Genomic DNA, 19392 nt, shown 5'->3' with positions numbered 1-19392 from the left:
CTCGGGGGTTTGATGCGGTCCTTGGCTCTTTGGGCTGGTCGCTTCGGGTGACTCGTCTGCTGAGTTCTCGGGGTTTGGCTTTCCTGGCAGTTCACGTTCAAGGGGTGTCAAATGTCCTAGCGGACGGCCTGTCTCGGTTCATTCCCCTATTCTTGGAATGGAAGGTCGACACCGACTCGTTCAGTAGGCTCTGCCGGACGTACGGGCGCCAAGAGGTAGACCTCTTCGCTTCGACGTGGTCGAGGCATCTTCCAGTGTATGTGGCGCTCTTCTCAGACTGCGAGGCTGTCGGGGGTCAATGCCTTTCAGCTGGACTGGTCGAGGTGGGTTACTTGTATCTCTTCCCACCGGTCCAGTTGTTGCACTGGATCCTGGCTCGGTTGGAGACTTACCAGGGGGGAGTAGTCCTGTTGGCTCCTTAGTGGCCGGCCCAGCCCTGGTTTCAGGTACTTCTTGCTTGATGTCCGAACCAGAGAGTCTTCCCGCGGCTCCGCTTCTTTCAGCAGATCGGTCAGATTCGGTACGTGGCTGGTTCGATCTTCTCCACTCTTTGCGTCTGGTCTTTTTGACGTGGGTTTATCACCACTTGTATGGTGATCAGGTTTCATCGTTGATGGTGTCCCACCTGCAAGTTTCGTCTAGACGGCAGTATGAAATTTCCTGTGTGTGTTTTTCGGCATTTTATGTCTCTTCGTAATTTGTCTTCGATTTCTGATTTCTCCCTTTCTTTCTTGGTTGTTTCAGGACCGTCATCTTATGCCAAATACTGTCGCCTCGTATCGTGCGGCACTAGCGGAGCCGTTGCAACTTGCATTTGGGGTGGATGTCACTTCTGCTCCATTCCACAAGCTTTCTCAGGCGTTGTTTCACCTCCAGCCTACCCCCCCCCCCCCCCTCCCCCCCCCCGAGTCATCCTGGTCGTTGGACCAGGTGCTCTCTTTTCTCTCTTCTCGGTTTGTGGTGGCCCCCTCGGTTCAGGACTGTTTTTCTAAAGTTCTTTTCTTGTTGGCATTGGCCTCTGGGGATTAGGTCGGGGAGCTTCATGCTCTCCTCCAGCACGGGTTTTGCTCTTCGGGTCCTGGTGGTTGTTTCGTTTGTTTGCAGCCGTCTCCTTTTCTGGCGAAGAATGAGTCTGCTGCTTTCTAAAGGGGTCCATGGGGTGTGGACCTAGTTTCCCTGTTTCAGGGCGCGGGTCTCCCAGGTCGTCCACAGGATTATTCGGTTCAGCCAGCCTGCAGTTTATCCCCGTGCCCACGACGTTCGTAAGTTCGCGGCTTTGGCTGCTGTTTTTGGAAATATGTCCTGGGCTGACATTCGGGCACGGGGCTTTTGGAGGTCAAAAAGGGTCCTGGCCGCACGGTATCTCGTTAATGTTCCTGGCCCTTCTCGGGCATGTGTAGTCTTGGGTCGCATGTTGCATCCAGTTGTCTCGACTTCGAGTTGAGGAGCGAGTGACTACTGCCTCCCGGATAACTCCCTCTTCTTTATCTTTCGTCAGGTAGCTCCGGGTAGCCGAAGGGGCTCTCCACAGAAAACCAGCGTTGAATGTAATGAAACTCCATTTTCTGTGTGAGACCCGGAGGCTCCCCAGCATCCCTCTGGTCGGTGTTTTTTTTAGCATTTTTGATACTCGGCCTTTGAACTGAGGAGAGTTGCCGGTGGGGAGGTCTGGGACCCCTTCCACCTGTCCCCCTCCCGGGGAGGGGTGTTGCGCAGACAGATGCCCGGCATTTATGGTGACGTCATACTTGTTTCCTTGTTTTTGATTGGGAGTTCTGTTGCTAGTTTGGCTTTTGGTTTGCAAATTTTGACCAGCAGTAGTTTGTTTTGGAATTCCTACCTTTCTGGGTGCCTGACTTGGTAGATGCTAGACAAAGACTGCTTCCAGTTACACGGGGGTGTCTTTAGGCCATTGCTCCTCGTGCCTCTCTTGAGGGGACCAGGTTCTGGCTCTGGTCCCCGCTAGGTTTAGAACTCCTTCGATTGACTGTTGCCACGGTCTAATATACACACATCAGCCTGGTATAGCTCCGGGGAGCCGAAGGGTCTCGCCCAGAAAAAGGCGTTTCATTACATTCAGCACTGGTTTTTTCTGAATTGGATGAACTGCAGCAAGACATTTTCATACCACCATTTCCTAAGTAACATTAGAAATGACAACAGCCATCACTATCATGTCCAATACTTTGTTATTGAAGTTGTATTGTTCATTTGTAGGAGAGGTAAGCAATGAACTCTGGCTCTACAATACAACTTTGGATGAATGGCGACTTCTAGGAGGCGGAGAAGAAAGTGCCTGGTAACAAGACCCAAGATGATCCCCCAGGGTAATGTATGCAACTCTCACTCTTGTAGACAACTCCTGGCTCTACCTGTTTGGTGGCAGTCTTCAACACGGAGAGTGTTTCAAACTGCATGTACAGGATGAACTTGGAAGGCAAAAAGACATGGGAGAAGGTAAGTGTAAAGTTAGTTGACTAAAACATATTCCTACCTTTAAGATTGATAGTCTATTTAATTGCATATTTTGTATTAAATTACAGATGTTCTGTAATGACAAAGGCTTATTTGTGCAGGATAGTTCAGGGTTTGTATATTCAACCTGAAATTCAACACTGAATGGAACAATATGCTGTGCTATGGATTTCTGTAGATTTTTGTGGAGTATTTGAATCCAACTTTTACTCAATCCATCCTCCAGCTCAAGCTGCAAGTTATATACCGACTTGTAGATTTTAATGAGTGTATTTAACTTGTATGATGTGAACCCATTTTGGCTCTTGGTTTTGATGAAGGGCAGGGATTTTCCTTGTGATAGCATGGTACAGTAAATCCTGAATTTATGAAGGGATACACTTCTGGTAAAATGGTTGCAAAATTTATTCTCACACATTAAACTGAAAGGTATGTGGGAAAACTAGGGATTCATTATAGAGAATGCATCTTTATTATTATTATTATTATTATTATTATTATTACAGTATTATTATTATTTAATTTTCTTTTACTGCTATATTAACAAAACATGAAGTGCAGTATACGTAGTTTAATAGGCAATATGAAATTCTAAAAAGTAGTGTGCTACATTCATTGGCAGGTACTTGTAGAGGCAGCACATCAAGAGGTGGGTGCACATGTTGTGGTCACCATGGGCGTGTGGACTGTTCTTATCATGTTCTCTTTTGTCTTGTAGATATTGTAGGTAGCCAAGAATTATATTACAGCCTTCTCAAGGTAACATCTTGACTCCAAAATTGGGTTAATTTTCAGATGAAATGTCAATTACCTAGTTAGTTGCTGTGTGTTAGAAAAACTCGCCGCAGTCAATTCATGGAGTCCCGTGCCCTCATATTGCTTATCTTCGTTAGGGACAAGACCAAGAGGGGACAAGAATGTTCCCTCTCTGAAGACTTATATTTTAAGTTACTGTATATTTCTGAAATTAAAAATTATCTTTATCTTTGTCTTTGATGGAGGTGCCAGAAGTTTTGATCATGGAATAGCAGACAGGCTTGTTTTACTAAAAATTGCATGGAAAGTTATTATTTTGAGAAGGGTTTTTTCATTCCGCCAGAATGAATAGTGACCCGTTTCTTCTTAAATACTGTACTAGCTTGACATGACTTAATACAAATTTTATGTAACATCATGACCCTTGTGAACAGTTTGAGTCTTAGGTCCCCGAGTCTTAGTCGTTCTTTACGTTGTCACTTTCCTTTCTTTTCATTTGTGTGGGTAGGGGTATTAATATATTTTTTGTGTTCATTTTTAAATTGATGTGGCATTTGTTTGCACAATTAGGCATCAGGTATAGGGGATGGTCAAAGGGAAAGACCTGTGATGAACGTTATAATTTAGTGGACAGATTTTCCTTGTCGATATACAGTGTGATTGATTTAAATGAAGATTTCACTCAAGTGATCCAACTCTTTATGCAGGCATAGAATATGGGTAGAAAAATTAGAAAAAAGAAAATTTTTAATTTTTTTATTAAAAATGCAACATTTGCACATTCTTTGTGTGTACAATTTTACTAAGATGTGTTCTGATATTTTCATTTAGAAGACTTTACGAGCACATGGTATAGTAGTTACGAAGACATCCGGTTACCTAGGTACGGTAGTTGAGAACAGGTCTAGTTACCTTGGTACAGTGGTTCAGAACAGGCCCAGTCCCAGGTGTTGAGGCTCAACTGATATTTGTATACATTTTAATTGTCAGATGTTTAGAAACAGTAAGCATGTTAGTTAAAATGATGCATTGTGTTGTTACCAAGACTTTTTTTTTCAGGTGGTAGTGCGTGGTGGCAATGAATTGGAGGTTCGTGTTGTTGGTCACTCGGCAGTTTTTCATGCCCCGTCCAGGTCTCTACTTGTTTATGGTGGAATTAGAGTGGATATAGCAAGGTAAGCCAAAGTGGCTAATGTATTCTTTCTGTATATAATATTGTATAGTTCTTGTTAGGAGTGTGTGTGTGTGTACTTGTATGTATTTTGGTGATTCTCAACAAGGTTACGTATATTTCCAGGTTCTCCAAACTCTCTGATCGTCTTTTGGTTTTTGACATTGACCAGCATTACTGGTCACAGATTCAGTATCCCAGATCTCACAATAACCCACTGCAGCATATTCCTTTGGAACGTGCATTCCACTCTGCTGTTTATTGCTGGTAAGTAAAGATGATTAATACTGTAATGATGATGACCACCTTCCATTGTCTTGAATTTTTTCCCCTATTAATAAGTAATATAATGTTTATATATTTTCTTTTTATCAGGGACGTAGATGTGTCAGTCTTAAAAGCAGCACATTGTGCTAATTTTGTTCATGTTGCTTAAACCAGAGAGTGGGTGGGTATTGTGTAAAAATTGAATTTAGGTACCAGTGTAGTGCCTTCCAAACTCCTTGTAAGACTGGGTGAACTCCAGGTAGTGTCGCGTTTAAGGCCATCATGGTCTAGTGGGTAATCGAACTTAGAGTTCGATGTCACTGCTCTGGTGTCCAAACTGGGAAAGTTACTCGGTGCTATCTGCTCTGGATTATTTGTTAAATAAGCTCACTGGCAAACTTTCCTGGGTTTGATTGTGCTATGAATTTGTCCATTGATCATAACTGATTACTTCCTGTCATGCCAGAGGCCTGGTCAGAGACTGGGCCGTGGGGACCTTGACCCCTGGGATCAATATAAGGTAACCACAGGGTAACCTGCCCTTTTAAAGATTTTTGTTTTACCAATACATTGTGGGAACCTTTATCAGTATGTGCTCCATGCCGCCTCCTGTAACTTGCTACATCATCTCACTATCCTCAATATTGAATAGTGCTATTCTCTCAAGTTCTGGTTTTGACCTTTTCTTTGTGAACCTATATCAGGAATTCTTCTCTTCCTTGACTACTGTATCGTACTGTTAGAATGTGTACATTCTAACAGTAAAAATATTTTGGGTCCATATAAACTGTTCATCATTTAGTATTCTAGGATGAACTTAGAAGCCAAGAAATGAGTATGCATAAGACATTCTCACATATCGTGCTATTGTGGTTCATTGTACATATATTTAATTGGTATTATATGTCTGTACTTAGTATGGGGCTAGGCATGTCATATGGTGTAAGTGATCATCACTAGTTACAGCAGTCCAAGCTTAATTACTATAATACATACTGGTCAACATGAGTAAGACAAGTCACGACCCGGTAGGATCAATAAACACGTTTACACGAGTGAAACTCGTCATAACCCAGGAAGATCAATGCACACAAGTTCACTTGACCAAGATTAGTCACATCCCAGCTGGATCACTTGTCACAAGTCCTAAGTGAGACAAGTCACGTCCCAGCAGAATCAATACACACAAGTCCTCATAAATGAGACTTGTCATATCCCTGCAGGCTGAACAGTATTGGTCTAATATGATGCTGAATACCACCCCAGTTCCTGGTCAGAATTACACCATAATAAATAAATGACCAGATGTATGAAAATATTATAATAGATATTCCTTCTTCCTTTCCCCCCCCCCCTCCCCTCCTTTCCTCAAGCTTTCTGGATCTCAACCCATTATTTTCCATGAGTTTCATATTAGCAAGATATGTTTTAAAAGACAGAGAGTAATAACACTAACACGACTGCATCGATGAGAAAATCCGTAGGAGCCGTGATGAGACTTCGAACCCATACAGTGGGTGTTCCCACACACCATACGTTTTGTAGATATATGCAAGGGCTTTGCACTATACATTAAATATATATTGCACTAAATTGTTTGATTTATCAGGCATTATTAGTAGGCAATTCTGTTTTGTTTTTCAGGTAATTATATGGTTATATTTGGAGGATACATGCACAAACATAAGGAAGAAGAGACGTGTTATGACAACAAACTCTATCTTTACCACCTGGGCTGTCATGTGTGGATGTCCCACCAGCTGACACCAACTGGGCATGCAGGTTAGTGAGAGCTGTGCTAAAGGTGCAGCTTTAATAAGCTTTTGTTTTACTAGTAATACTTTACTAGTAAAGTATTAAAGTATAAAGTATTGTTTTACTACTAGCTTAAGGAATATGACCTTCCTTCCCCAAACCTGTACAGTATTTGCACGTTTCTTGCATGGAATCCACACCAGACATTACATAAAGTACCAAAATAAAGTAAGTCATAGAACCTTTGACCAGATATATTCCTGTGATAAGAATACGAGCAGTGAAGAAACTTCAAGTTACAGGAAATGTCCATCTTGGAAGAAAAGACGACGAGGATAAGATAACAATATTTAACCTTATAAAGTGATATTGAAAACATGTGGTAAAACATTTGACATCATAAATAGGTAGAACAAGAGGCCTTGATTTTAAATTAGGGAAAAGACTAGGCAGAAAACCCAGCAGTAAGTACTAGAGGTATAACGACCCCGATATTCTCACCAACTGACCGATAGCAATAGTGCATTATTATCTGATACCAATACAGTACAGAACTTTAAATCTGTAAAAAGAATGGTGCGCTACATTTATACCAATACTCTTTTTTTTTTTTTTATGTTAGAACTTGTTAAAGCAATGATGCTTTTTGTGCCTAGCAGAGGGCCACCAAAACAATACCATGGGAACTATAGACTCACGAGGCAGAACCTCCACCAGGCAAACAAAAACAAAACAAAAGAAAAAACCCCGTAAAAGTACACCGTCCCCAGAGGCAACAGGAACCGGTCGCCGCTTAGGTAGCAGGCCGCGCAACACCTTGACGCCCTAACCAGCACAATACCACTCCCTACCCAAGGCCAAACAAGGGCCCCAAGCCCCAGCTGGCCCCAAGGGCGAGGCAAATGCCGAGCAGCAAGAACCTCTACGGGAGTGGTTCCCGAACGCCCCAGAGAAGATAACCCTGACACACAAGGGTTTACAGGGCGTCTAGGGAAGGAAGCCCCTAAGTGCATGCAGCCCCGGCATTGATGAAGTACTCCTGGCCACCGCACACCACACAAAAACAGCAGAGAATGCCACACGAGGCGAACACCGCCCAGGAATTTGAGGCCAGAGAAGCGTCTATCCCAGTTGACACTAGCTTGCGAACTGAAGGCAAGCCGGCGTGGTCAGGTCCGGGGCCCCCCTCCCCCTCCCGGGGAGGGGAGGACTGTGCAGACGACTGGCGCAGTAGTAAATTGATTGTTTGATTGTTTCCTTGGGATTGTAGGGAGTTTTCTACCTCTCTGTTCGGTTTTTGTTGTAGTTTCTTACCATGTGGGGTTTGTTTTGTTATGCCTACCTTTCTGGGTGCCTAACCCCGGTCGATGGCAGATAAGGAAAACCCTCAACCATATGGGGTTTTCCAGGACCATTGCTCCCTGAAACCTCTCTGAAGGGGCCAGGTTCTGGCATTGGTCCCTGGTAGGTCTGAACTCCGTAGCTAATGTCCCGGTCTAGCATAACATACATTAGCCCGATAAGCTCCAGGGAGCCTCCAGGGCTCGCCCAGAAAATGGTGTTTCATTACATTCAACGCTGGTTTTTTACGTGTCGACCCAAAGTCTAACCCCAAAGAGAGAAGTTCCTTCTCAGTGGGAGACAAAATCCTCTTTGAAAAATTAAAAACCACCTTATCAGGGTCAACTGAATTAATATATGACCCATAGTGGTGAACATTGCAACACCATTGTGGGAGACCGCTTCTGGACATGACAGAGTGCGTCTTCTAGCTGTGTAAGCTCATCATGCCGAGGACTTCCTGTTGGCTGTCCCTAATTCCACCTTGGGCATCCGCCTTGACCACCGGCCCTAAGTATTGGTCTTGCCCTGTGCATTGTCGCTTCTATCTCAACCAAACACCGGTGTATCTGCTGCTGTGTGCGGGCAGACCAGTACGGCAGCCATGGTCTCGTCTACAGCTGAGTAGGCAGCGCTTCGGATTCATAGTCCTGAGGTTCCGGGTTCGATCCCTGGTGGAGGCGGAGATAAATGGACAAAATGTTTCTTTCACCCTGTTTCCCTGTTACCTAGCAGTAAATGGTTACCTGGGAGTTAGACAGCTGCTACAGGCTGCTTCCTGGGGGATGTGTAACAAAAAGGAGTCCGGGTCGAGGACCAGGCCACGGGGATGCTAAGCCCCGAAATCATCTCAAGAATCTGTTGTAAGTCACAGGGAAAGAGTGCCAGACATGAAGCAGTCAATGACATCATCAAGAGAAGTTTGGCTACAGCTGGGTGTCCAGCATAAAGGAAACCTCAGTTGTGCAGACCTGACAGCAGTCACAATCACCCAGATGGAATCACTCTGCAACCATGGAGGGGAAGGTAAGCATGTCATATGGGATTACACGTGAGGATTTACATTGGCTGATACCTTCCTACCTCACAGTACAGCTAAGGGAGGCAGGGCAGCCACCTTCATGGAGACCCAGAAAACCAACAAGTACAGGGACTTAAAACGTTGTGACTGGTTCGTGTCGATAGGCTCTGAGACCCTAGGCGCCTGGGGTATATGTGCACTTAAGTTCCTAAAGGAGGTGGGTGAGGCACTCGTTGGGAAAACTAAAGACTCAATAGCGGCCAGTTTCCTGTTCCAGCGCCTCAGAGTAGCGATCCAGAGAGTAAATGCGTGCTGTATCTTGGGCACGCACCCAACCTCCGAAGAGCTGGACGAGGTCTTCGAACAGTAATTGTTAATATATGTGTGTGTATTTTCTGTAAACTGTAACAATGTAATAAAGTAAAATTAATAAACAAGAATAAGGGTAGTAGGAGACAAAATATTAAAATGTTCAGTGAGAACCCACAAGGTCTTCTCTGAATGCTCTTTATTTTCTTCTTCGAGGCTATGGGTCCCTAGAATAAAAAAAAAATACACACACACACATGCACGCACACGCACGCACGCACGTACGTACGTACGTACGTACGTACGTACGTACGTACATACGTACGTATATACATATTCATTCATTCATTCCATTCATTCATTCATTCATTCATTCATTCATTCATTCATTCATTCATTCATTCATTCATTCATTCATTCATTCATTCATTCATTCATTCATTCATTCATACAATATAATATTTATATTTTTTTTTTTCCAGGCATGTACCCTAAAATGCAAGGTGTTTATGGGCACAGTGTATTCCTGCGTGGAGGCAACACAATGGTTATAGTAGGCGGCTTTCATGGCACAGTAAATAGTCACGTGTTGGCTTATGTTTTGCCTTCTACTCTGGTCTCTCCTGATGGACGCGATTTTGACACAGATGAGGCATGCCGAAGACACAACAGCCAGGTCTGTGTGATGTTATGTCCATTAGTCTGTTGACCTGACTCCATTCCCTGCTAAATAGTGTAAACATTCTCATGCTCTTGCTTTTCAGGTGCCCAGAAAGAGTGAAATTCAGTATATGTATTTATGAGGTAGGCATTTAACAAAAACTTGTTAATCATCTGGTGCGGTATGCTTAATGGCAGTTGACGAGAGGCATTCACGAACTTTATATATGCTGTAATGTGTTTTATTTCTTTATTGTATCACAGCATCTTCCAAAATGCTGTGCAGTGCCTGCTGCAACTAGAGGTAGTGTTTCTCTTGTCTGTATCATTGGCCAGTGTAAAAATCTAATATATTTAGTACTGTATATATATGGCTTGGGAGTGTCTTTAGAACTAAACCAGCTAACTGCAGCTACAGTACCATTATAGGTGACACTTCCGTCCTGTAAAAAAAAACTTACAAAATGATAAATTTGCATGTAAAAAGTTAAATGAAACAAAAAACCCACACATATCTAAAGTTTATGGTTTCTAACACATTGACAAGAAGCAGAGAGGTGTTCAGAAGGGTGTTCATAAACTGTTTGTTTTGCTAATAATTTCTTTATTCTGTTGCAGGCATCCTGTGTATCCAACCTAGAGTGTGGTTGGTGTCCATCTGACTTGAGCTGCTACGAGAGGTCACGTGGAGCAAACTGTACCAATAACTTACAAACGTCACAGTGTCCCGGTGTTTGTGCTTCATTGCATTCATGTCAGTCATGTGCTATACATGGTAGATATACCCGTGGTGGTCCATGTGCCTGGTGTGTTCAGACGGCCAAATGCCACGAGCGAGATGAACCTAGTGGTGGGTTGGGACGGTGTGGATCTCCTGATGATAATCCGTTGAATTTGGAGGGATGGTGGGGCCCCCATGGTAATGACCTAATTACCCCCGAAGAGTGTCAGCAGCTTGACTTGAGACCTGGCATAACTGTCATACGTTATCGTCATCCAATTGATCTGGCCAAGCCTGATCATGTTGCTATAGTAAATACCACAATTCAAGAACTACGGGACACTCAGGAATTTCGTGGGGCACGGGATCTACATACAGGAGGAAGCACCATGGCTCACTTAATTGGGTTCATACATCCCTTAGGAGTAAGGCCAGTGAAAGGAGACAAAAATCTAATGGTGTTTGTTCAGGCTTCACACGTAAATGCCTCACTTTGGGTCTCTCTCAATGACACCAAAGAGAACTTGGAATTAGTCGCAAGCATAGATGCTAAAAAAGTTACTACAAAAGCAGCACAAAGGCCCAACGAAGGAGCCATCTTTACGGACTTGTCTCGTGGTCGTCGGTATCTTACGAAATTGCAAGTTAGCCAGCCTGTTCAACACTCTCCTCATATTGGGGTTGTGAGCATAGTGTGGAATGCTCATGCCCACTCCCACCGTGTAATATCTCTGGAATATCTAGAACCATATAGTGTAAGGAGGTGCCGCATGTGCTGCTCATGTCACTTGTTTGGCCTGTCTCACAGATGCCAAGTGTGGTTGGTGCAGCCAAACCTCGTCTTGTGTTGCTAGGCATGACCAACAGTCTTCTTGTTCTTTAACTACAGCAGAAGGCACTGTAAATGACTACTTTCTTACACTAGTACCTGAGCAGTGTATAACATGTGAACAGTATATTTACTGCAATGATTGTGTTGGATCTGGACTTTGTGAATGGCTGCCAGATGAAGCCTATTGTTCTAGAAAAGGAAGATTTCAAGGGGCTGTGATAGAGGTAAATAAATGCCCTGCACCTTGTCATAAGCGCAAGTCCTGTGCTACATGTCTTGGGGACCCAGGACGTTGTGCATGGTGTCAAGAATCAAGTGTAAGTCTCTTAGATATATTTTTGGTATTATGGTCTTACTTTGTCTTGTTATTGAATAGATTTGAATACTTTTAATCATGATAATATAAGATATTTAAAAACTTTTATTGAATAATATATGAATTTTTCTTTCAGGAATGTTTCCTTTTCTCAGTGTACACATCTGTTTATCAATATGGCTCATGTCGTGTATGGCTAGATGAAGACCACACCAATATGTCTTCTACCCTTCCTGCTACATTAACTAGCCCTGTTGAGACTGTAGAGCACGTAGGTACAACTTTGCCGTACCTCTCCACAACCGCCTCAGTTGAATCCAGCATTCCTGTGTAAGTAGTTATTGTATATACCTACATTATCATTACCCGTTTTCCTGCTTTCATGGGGTGGAACAGGCATGCCCTATCCTCATGGCAGGCCTGTTTTGTATCCTTTCTTCTTGTTTGGTACATGTATTGCAATTTTAGACTGATGGAAGACTTGTCAGGAAGATGTACATGAGTGAAGAACATGAGGTAAGGACCATTTTCATGGAAAATGAGAATGGAGAATTCTGTACGAGGCAGATCTCATGATTCCATAAGGAACATACAGTATAGCAAGGTAGATGTTGATTAAATTGGGCTACACGTTGGCATTTTGTTGACGGCCCTTGGAGTGGAGTTTCTATGAGGCATGGCTTTAGAAGTATTGAATCAGGTGGATAAATATTGTTCTTCGTAACATAGCTGCATCTTTCAGTATCTATAACCTGGTTATGTCTGTATTGAATTAACAATATTGCCACTCTTAACACATTCTTCCAATGTGGTTGTAGCTATTCCCTAGGTTATGTATCCTGTTTCGTGTATGCTCTGCTTTTTATTACAAATTTTAATTATTTCTAACTCGATATATATATTGTTCTAATATATTCCGTGACTAGGGATAATCCAGTCTATACTTTGTAGAACCTCCAACAGTATTTCTGCTTCTAAATGTATAATGATCCACATGCCTATTTGAAGCAGTTAATTTCACTTGACAAGATTGTTTCCGTTTCAAAGTCATACTCGGTGTCTTCAAAACATAGGTTCATACATTATTGCTATAGTCAAATCTTAACTATCAGGCTAAGTCATCCCCTTCTGAATAAGTTGTCAGTTGCATAAAGAGGTCTTTGCATATGTTATTCGTACTTTTAAATTTTTCGTTAATTCTATTTTGTATTTCTGTTGTCTTTGATGTATAACTGTGTTTATTTTGAGCACTGAACAGAAATAGTGTGTTGAGCCCCTTGGGAGAGAAAGAGGTATGCATTATAATTGTTAGGCTAGTTCTCTTTGGTATCTCTTTCAATTTTTGTTATAGTTTTCTTTTAATGTATCTTGTTATTTACCTCTTTGCTGATTGAATTTTGTCGTTTCCCCTTTAAAGGGATAAATTCAGAAACATTGTGGAAAATTGTCATGTAACCGTGATCCTGTTATGACACAGGTCATTGTCCAAGTCTCATTTAGCCTTGAATGCCCATTTTACTTCCCTTACACAAGGATTTGAATAATATTTGGCTTTATAGAGTAATTCTAGGCTTTCCATGTACTGTTTTAGATCCTTTAAGCAGTTTCTGCAGATCAGAAGAAAATCCACAGGAGCCGTGATTAGGATTCGAACCAATGCGCCGGGTATTCCCAGTTCATTATTTTATTCCATTTTTTCTGGGGGAAGCCTATTCGGCTCCCCGGAGCTATCCAGGCTGATATGTACAGTATATCGTTAGGCTTTGGCATTAGTCAGTGTGAATGGAGTTTCAGGCCTACTGGGGACCACGAGCCAGAATCTGGCCCCCTCAAAGAGACACGAGGAGCCATGGCCTATAGAAATGCAAATGTGATTTGGAGCATTCTATATCTGACATCGACTGGGACAGGCACCCAGAAAGGTAAGCGCCTCAAAAAAAAAAAACCTTATTCTCGTTAAAACAACTAAAATAGACAAACTAGTGGACAGGACTCCCCAAAGGAAAATGAGCAAACGAGCATGACGTCACACGAACTGCGCCGCATGTCTGCGCAGCTCCCCCCCCCCCCCCCCCTCCCCAGGAGGGGGAAGGGGGAAACCCAGACCCCCACGCCTGCGATCCACCCACAAGTTCTTCGGCTGATGTGATTGGTCATTGTCGTGTGGCTCCAGCTCCACATACTCTGTGTTGTGTTGTATCTTGGGTCCAGTACTGCTCTTACTGAGGCTTGCGAGCTGGGAGTGATATTCACAGGTAATCGGGCTGCATGTGCTTAGGGTTCCCTTCCCTGAGTGCCCTGTAAGTACTGTCCTTGGGGCTAGGGGTTATCTTCCACAAGTCACCTTGGGGTCTACCTCTGTTGGTCTTTTGCTGCTCGGCGATTGACCACCCCGAGTGTGTTAGGGGGTTTCCTCCCTTGTTTGCCTTGGGGTAAGTGGTAGTTTTTGCACTGGTGGAGGCACTGAGTACTGCGTAGCTAGTTTTTACCTATAACAGTGGCCGGCTCTGTTCCTCCTGGGTACGTTGTCCTATTGCGAGGTTTTTCTTTTTCTTTGTCTTTCGCTTAGTTGGGGGGGGGGAGGTCTGCTTTAGTCTCTTCCCCCAGTTATATTAGGGTTGACCTTCTGTTTTCGGTGGTACCCCTGCTTCGCCCCCATGAGTGGACATGTCCTGGGGATTCAACTTTAGCAGTTTGTTTGGTAGCATTGGGTGCCGTTTAGCAGTACCCTGCATGGGCTTACCCTTAGCAATACCAATCTAGGGGCCCTGGGAAACCTCGCGGGGAGAGGGGGGGGGGCACGGGGTCCGATGGATGCGACCCCTGGGTCCCCTCTCGTCTTGCGCGAGTTTGAGGGTTGGTATGTCCCCTTGTCTCAGGGCGATGCTCATAGCTTTTGCCTCCTTCTTGCTGCCTGTTGGGTCGGTGACACCTTTGACCCAGAGTCCTGTGAGCATTGTTGCTTGTTTGGGACTCAATTCACCCAATTTACTGATGACATTATTCGGGTGTAGGCAGCTCGGGGCATTGCAGACTAGGTTTAGGTTGCTGCAATATGCTAGGGTGGTTGCTTCCCCAGATGCCCCGCTTTGCGTATAGGGACCCGGACTTGGGGGTGTTGGTCGCATCGGCCTTGGTTCAGTTTTGTTTAGCAGGTAGCTCAAGCTATTCTCACCCCAGTTTGAACGGGGTGAGAATAGCTTGAGCTACCTCATCCCTTTGTGTGTATTTTACCTCAATAAACTTATTTCAATTTCAATTCAAGGTAGAGTCCTTGCACCGCTGCTGTTCCTTATTCTCATATCAGATATAGACAAAAATACAAGTCACAGCTTTGCGTCATCCTTTACAGACGATACAAAAATCAGCATGAAAATTAGCTCTGCTGAAGACATTGAAAAACTACAGACAGACATTAACAAAGTTTTCAATTGAGCAGCAGAAAATGATATGATGTTTAACGGTGATAAATTTGAGGTACAGTTCTCAGATATGGCAAAAATGAGGATCTGAAACATAATACAGGGTACAAAACACAATTGAATCTGCCAATAATAGGAAAACAGCATGTCAAGGATTTGGGAATGATGATGTCCGACGACCTAACGTTTAGGGAGCATAACCAAGCAAGTATTGTGTCAGCCAGAAAAATGATAGGATGGATTACGAGAACCTTCACAGTCCAGAGATCCCATCACAATGGTTGTACTCTTCAAATCACTTGTATTGTCCCGTCTTGAGTACTGCTCAGTACTCACTTCCCCCTTCACAGCAGGAGAGATTGCTGAAATAGAGTGAATACAGAGAACATATACGGCACGCATAGATGAGATAAAGCACCTAAATTATTGGGATCGTCTCACAGCTCTCTAAATGTACTTACTATAAAGGAGACGAGAGAGATACCAGATAAAATGCACATGGAAAATACTGGAGGGACAGATCCCAAATCTGGACAGTAAAATAACAACGTACTGGAGTGAACGATATGGAAGAAAATGCAGAATAGAACCAGTGAAGAAAAGAGGTGCCAAAGGCACAATCAGAGAACACTGTATAAACATCAGAGGTCCGCGGTTGTTCAATGTCCTACCAGCAAGCATCAGAAATATTGCCGGAACAACCGTGTACATCTTCAAGAGAAAACTAGATTATTTTCTTCAAAGAGTGCTTGACCAACCTGGCTGTGATGAGTATGTGGGCCTGCAGGCCGCTCCAAGCAACACCTTGGTGGACCAAACTTCTCACAAGTCAAGCCTGGCCTCGGGCCGGGCTTGGGGAGTAGAAGCACTCCCAGAACCCCATCAAGCAGGTACCAAGCAGGTGTTGTCTCGACTTCGAGTTGAGATGCGAGCACTGACCGCCTCTCGGGTAAGTCTCTCTAGTTTTCATATTTCGTGAAGTAGTTCCGGAGAGCTGAAGGGGCTTCACCAGAAAAAAGAGCATTGAATGTAATGAAACACCATTTTCTGGATGAGTCCTGGAGGCTCCCCGGCAATCCTCTCTCCCTCCCAGGTCGGCGGTTTTTCGCATGTTTTTGACATCCAGTCTCAAAACTGGTGGGTGGATTGCCGTGTGGGGGTCTGGGGCTCCCCCTTTCCCCTCCTGGGGAGGGAAGAGCTGCACAGACATGCGGCATGGCTCGTGTGATGTCATGTTCATTTGCTCGTTTTCATATGGGGAGTTCTGTCACTAGTTTGTCTATTTTAGTCATTTTAACCAAAATAAGGGTTTGTTTTGAGATGCTTACCTTTCTGGGTGCCTGTCCCGGTTGATGACAGATATAGAATGCTCGAATCACGTGTTCATTTCTATATGCCATTGCTCCTCGTGCCTCTCTGAGGGGGCCAGGTTCTGGCCATGGTCCCCGGTAGGCCTAGAACTCCATTCACACTGATGCCAAAGTCTAACGATATACATATCAGCCTGGATAGCTCCGGGGGGCCTCCGGGACTCGCTTAGAAAATGGCGTTTCCTTACATTCAATGCTTTTTTTTAACCTATGGGGATGGGTATTCTGCATCCACAGAAAATTCACTGTGGCTTTTCTCATTGATATATCACAATAATGGGATTTCTCTGTGTATTCAGCAGATCACTTTTAACCTGTCCATACTAATATAGTTTCCCGATTGATATTGTATATCTCTGGCATCTTTTTTATGTCATAATTAGATCACTAGAATAATTGCAATGGTAAGTATGCATATCATAGTTGGCCCTTACCACTACCCCTTCTTTGATGCATGTTCAGATCTACCTTATGCAGTATCTTTGTCGCTTGGAAGTTGTACATGTACACTGCTTAATTATAAGATTCATGTTAGTGACTGACTGAGATGCGAGTAAAGGAAGGGAGAGTTGTTACGTCTCGAGAATATCTTCCCCCTTCTTCCATTCAGCATTAGCTTCGTAGAGTGTATGTTAGGTTTCCCAGTATTCATTCTTTACACTGAAAGGAACTGTGATACAAGGGTCACTAATGTGTCTACTAAAAGTGTTTATTGCCACAATATCACTTGTTCCGATTTATTTTAAATGAATCTTATTATGTAACGGCCATCGGTGCACAGAATGAAGTTTAATGACTGAAAACAAGTAAAGAAGAATGTGGCATTATCTGGGGTCTGTTAACCTTGGCACAGGCACATACAGGTGGCGGTTGGTTTGGTAAGACTTAGACAACAAGCAGCTGGGAACTTGGGGTTCACTTGTGATGCTGGGAGAGGATTGGGCAGGTCTTAAAGTGTCTTTATGAATGTTTCCCCGGACAATCATTCTGGGCTTGAATGAGCCCCCATTATCCATTGCCTTCCAAATGCCTTACATAACCTTGAGAGTAGGAATGGCATCTCTCAATATTGATTGGAATGTGTTTTAAAATATTTTAGTTGAGTGCAGTATTAGAGTGTGGAGAAAAAATACTGTATTGAGGCTGTTCAATAGAATTGAACCCATGTCCCTGAACTCCTTAGACACATGCACTATCGACTGGGTCATTCAGGTGTGAGAGTTTGATTCCATCACACTTCCTCAATATTTATTCATAGATTAATCACATTTGTGTGATTTTATTGTGCATTACAGAGTGACGTTTAGGTATATATACAGTGCTACAGTGCTATACAGTATGTTGAAGTGAATGGAATATATTTAAAATATATATTAAAGTATACATGTGTTAGTAAAGTGGTATTAAGTACAATAGTAAGAAAAATATTCGTCAGTGATTTTATAAGAGTACGTCAACAAAAAGATGTTCAAACCAATATACAGTACTTGGAAAACAGTTAATAAATCATCTTTCTGAGGATGAATATAGGGGGATTTCTAGAGTAAATACTGTGTATTGGCCGGCAAACCTTTTATTCATGCAGGTAACAAATTCAAAATGTGACTTATATATTTCTTTTGCTTTTTAGGATAAACATGGATGCTACTGAATGCCATGTTTGTGAAAATCTGCTGTCCTGTGACGTTTGCTTAGAATCTCTTAACTGTGGCTGGTGCTATAATGTCTTCAATCCCACCATTGGCATTTGTACTGCTGGCGATTTTTCTCAACCAAATAAAGGTAAATAATGTCAATTATTATTTTAAGGTAAATTGCTATCTATGCTTTGTAATCTGAATCATATGGGGCCCACCAACATTCAAGTTAGCTGAATTTCTTACCAGGAACGTCCAAAAATTAACAAATTCACATTTTTTTTTTTGTGCCAGAGCCCTATTACTTTGCTGGTTATTCTTGCAGTGTCACCGATTACCTGCTTATTTCATTTGTTTACCCGGTTACTCCTGCTGTTACCTGGGTACTCCTGCACGTTTCCATGGTTACCTGGGTACTCCTGCACGTTTCCATGGTTTACCTGTTTACTCCCGTTGTTCACTCAATAATAATGAACGTGAATTCATTTGTATTAGCCGAAGATTTTGGTTACCAGAATTCTAATTGCCAAACTCTTACAGTATTTCAGAATTACTGTATTCCCTTTGCCATATTTACTGCTCTGCAGATGCAGCAGTCACTAAAAGACTTACTTGCCTTGGATTTCTGTTGGCAAAACAAAGATTCAAATGTGACTCCCGTGTAGTAGTGCGTGCTAAAATTGGCAACTATGCATCCTTCAAAGCCTTGCACTCATCAACTCACTCTTATTTCTGCTATTTTTGTACATAATTAAGATATGTTATTTTGTTCCATGTAACCTGTTGTGCTCAAGAGATGTTCAGTATATGTATTAAGCACATTGGAGTCAATTTGCAAGCTTGGAAAGTTTTTTAATATAAATGCTTTCTTCTTGCTCAACAATTGTTCCCCATTAAAGAGCAGTCTACTTTCTGGACTGGCCCTCAGGTAGTTCCCTGGTGCATTTGCTCTGGTACCACAAACATCCACAAAACAACCAAGCCTCTCGGACTTGCATAGGCCTACTGAACACCACAACCAGAATTGGGTGTGTTTAAAGAGGTGATGGGAGCATAAGGATCCGAGATCAACAGTGAACTAGCCAAGGTCGGGGTTCTGATTGCACACCGAAAGATCAAGCTGCTGGTTTGCCTTTTCTCTTTGAGGGTGATGTGGTGTTTACCAAAGTGTGGTGACTGGCAGAGTTTCTCCTGTAAGACTTTTTGTGGCAAGCTCCAGTGACTATGTTATGGGGTGGGGGGGTGGGGGGAAGTTATCTGGAGGCTTTCAGCAGGCTGAGGGGACATGAACACTTGGGTCTTCATGGGGCTTGGTTTTTTCTTTCTTGCCAGGTGCCGT

The 19392-nt window shown here is 43.1% G+C and overlaps 3 protein-coding genes across 3 annotated transcripts in view; all 3 read left to right on the top strand.

Annotated features, from left to right (window-relative positions):
• The window catches only part of Megf8 (multiple EGF like domains 8), a 77570-nt gene that overhangs the window by 33159 nt on the left and 25019 nt on the right, over nucleotides 1-19392 (top strand). The window contains exons 10-11 of the mRNA XM_045740699.2: nucleotides 11761-11954; nucleotides 18047-18198. Coding sequence (XP_045596655.2) covers nucleotides 11761-11954; nucleotides 18047-18198 — 346 coding nt within the window. The remainder of the gene's footprint in view (nucleotides 1-11760; nucleotides 11955-18046; nucleotides 18199-19392) is intronic.
• On the top strand, nucleotides 2324-4838 carry LOC138364517 (multiple epidermal growth factor-like domains protein 8). Its single transcript, XM_069324169.1, has 4 exons — nucleotides 2324-2457; nucleotides 4291-4406; nucleotides 4529-4669; nucleotides 4778-4838. The coding sequence occupies exons 1-4, from the start codon at nucleotides 2416-2418 to the stop codon at nucleotides 4836-4838; spliced, it is 360 nt and encodes a 119-aa protein (XP_069180270.1). The 5' UTR covers nucleotides 2324-2415.
• Nucleotides 6314-11357, top strand: LOC138364266 (multiple epidermal growth factor-like domains protein 8). The gene is made up of 3 exons (XM_069323747.1): nucleotides 6314-6451; nucleotides 9578-9771; nucleotides 10374-11357. The coding sequence occupies exons 1-3, from the start codon at nucleotides 6322-6324 to the stop codon at nucleotides 11328-11330; spliced, it is 1281 nt and encodes a 426-aa protein (XP_069179848.1). The 5' UTR covers nucleotides 6314-6321; the 3' UTR covers nucleotides 11331-11357.

The sequence above is a fragment of the Procambarus clarkii genome, chromosome 13 (assembly GCF_040958095.1).
Source record: "Procambarus clarkii isolate CNS0578487 chromosome 13, FALCON_Pclarkii_2.0, whole genome shotgun sequence".
Taxonomy (NCBI): domain Eukaryota; kingdom Metazoa; phylum Arthropoda; class Malacostraca; order Decapoda; family Cambaridae; genus Procambarus; species Procambarus clarkii.
Note: the sequence above shows the minus strand (reverse complement) of the source record. Positions and strands in the feature narration are given on the sequence as shown.

Coding starts and splice junctions, on each gene's coding strand:
- LOC138364517 (XM_069324169.1), top strand. CDS start 2,416: ATGTACAGGATGAACTTGGAAGGCAAAAAGACATGGGAGAAG. Junction 4,407..4,528: donor ATTAGAGTGGATATAGCAAG/GTAAGCCAAAGT, acceptor GTATATTTCCAG/GTTCTCCAAACTCTCTGATC. Junction 4,670..4,777: donor CACTCTGCTGTTTATTGCTG/GTAAGTAAAGAT, acceptor TCTTTTTATCAG/GGACGTAGATGTGTCAGTCT.
- LOC138364266 (XM_069323747.1), top strand. CDS start 6,322: ATGGTTATATTTGGAGGATACATGCACAAACATAAGGAAGAAGAGACG. Junction 6,452..9,577: donor GACACCAACTGGGCATGCAG/GTTAGTGAGAGC, acceptor TTTTTTTTCCAG/GCATGTACCCTAAAATGCAA. Junction 9,772..10,373: donor GCCGAAGACACAACAGCCAG/GTCTGTGTGATG, acceptor ATTCTGTTGCAG/GCATCCTGTGTATCCAACCT.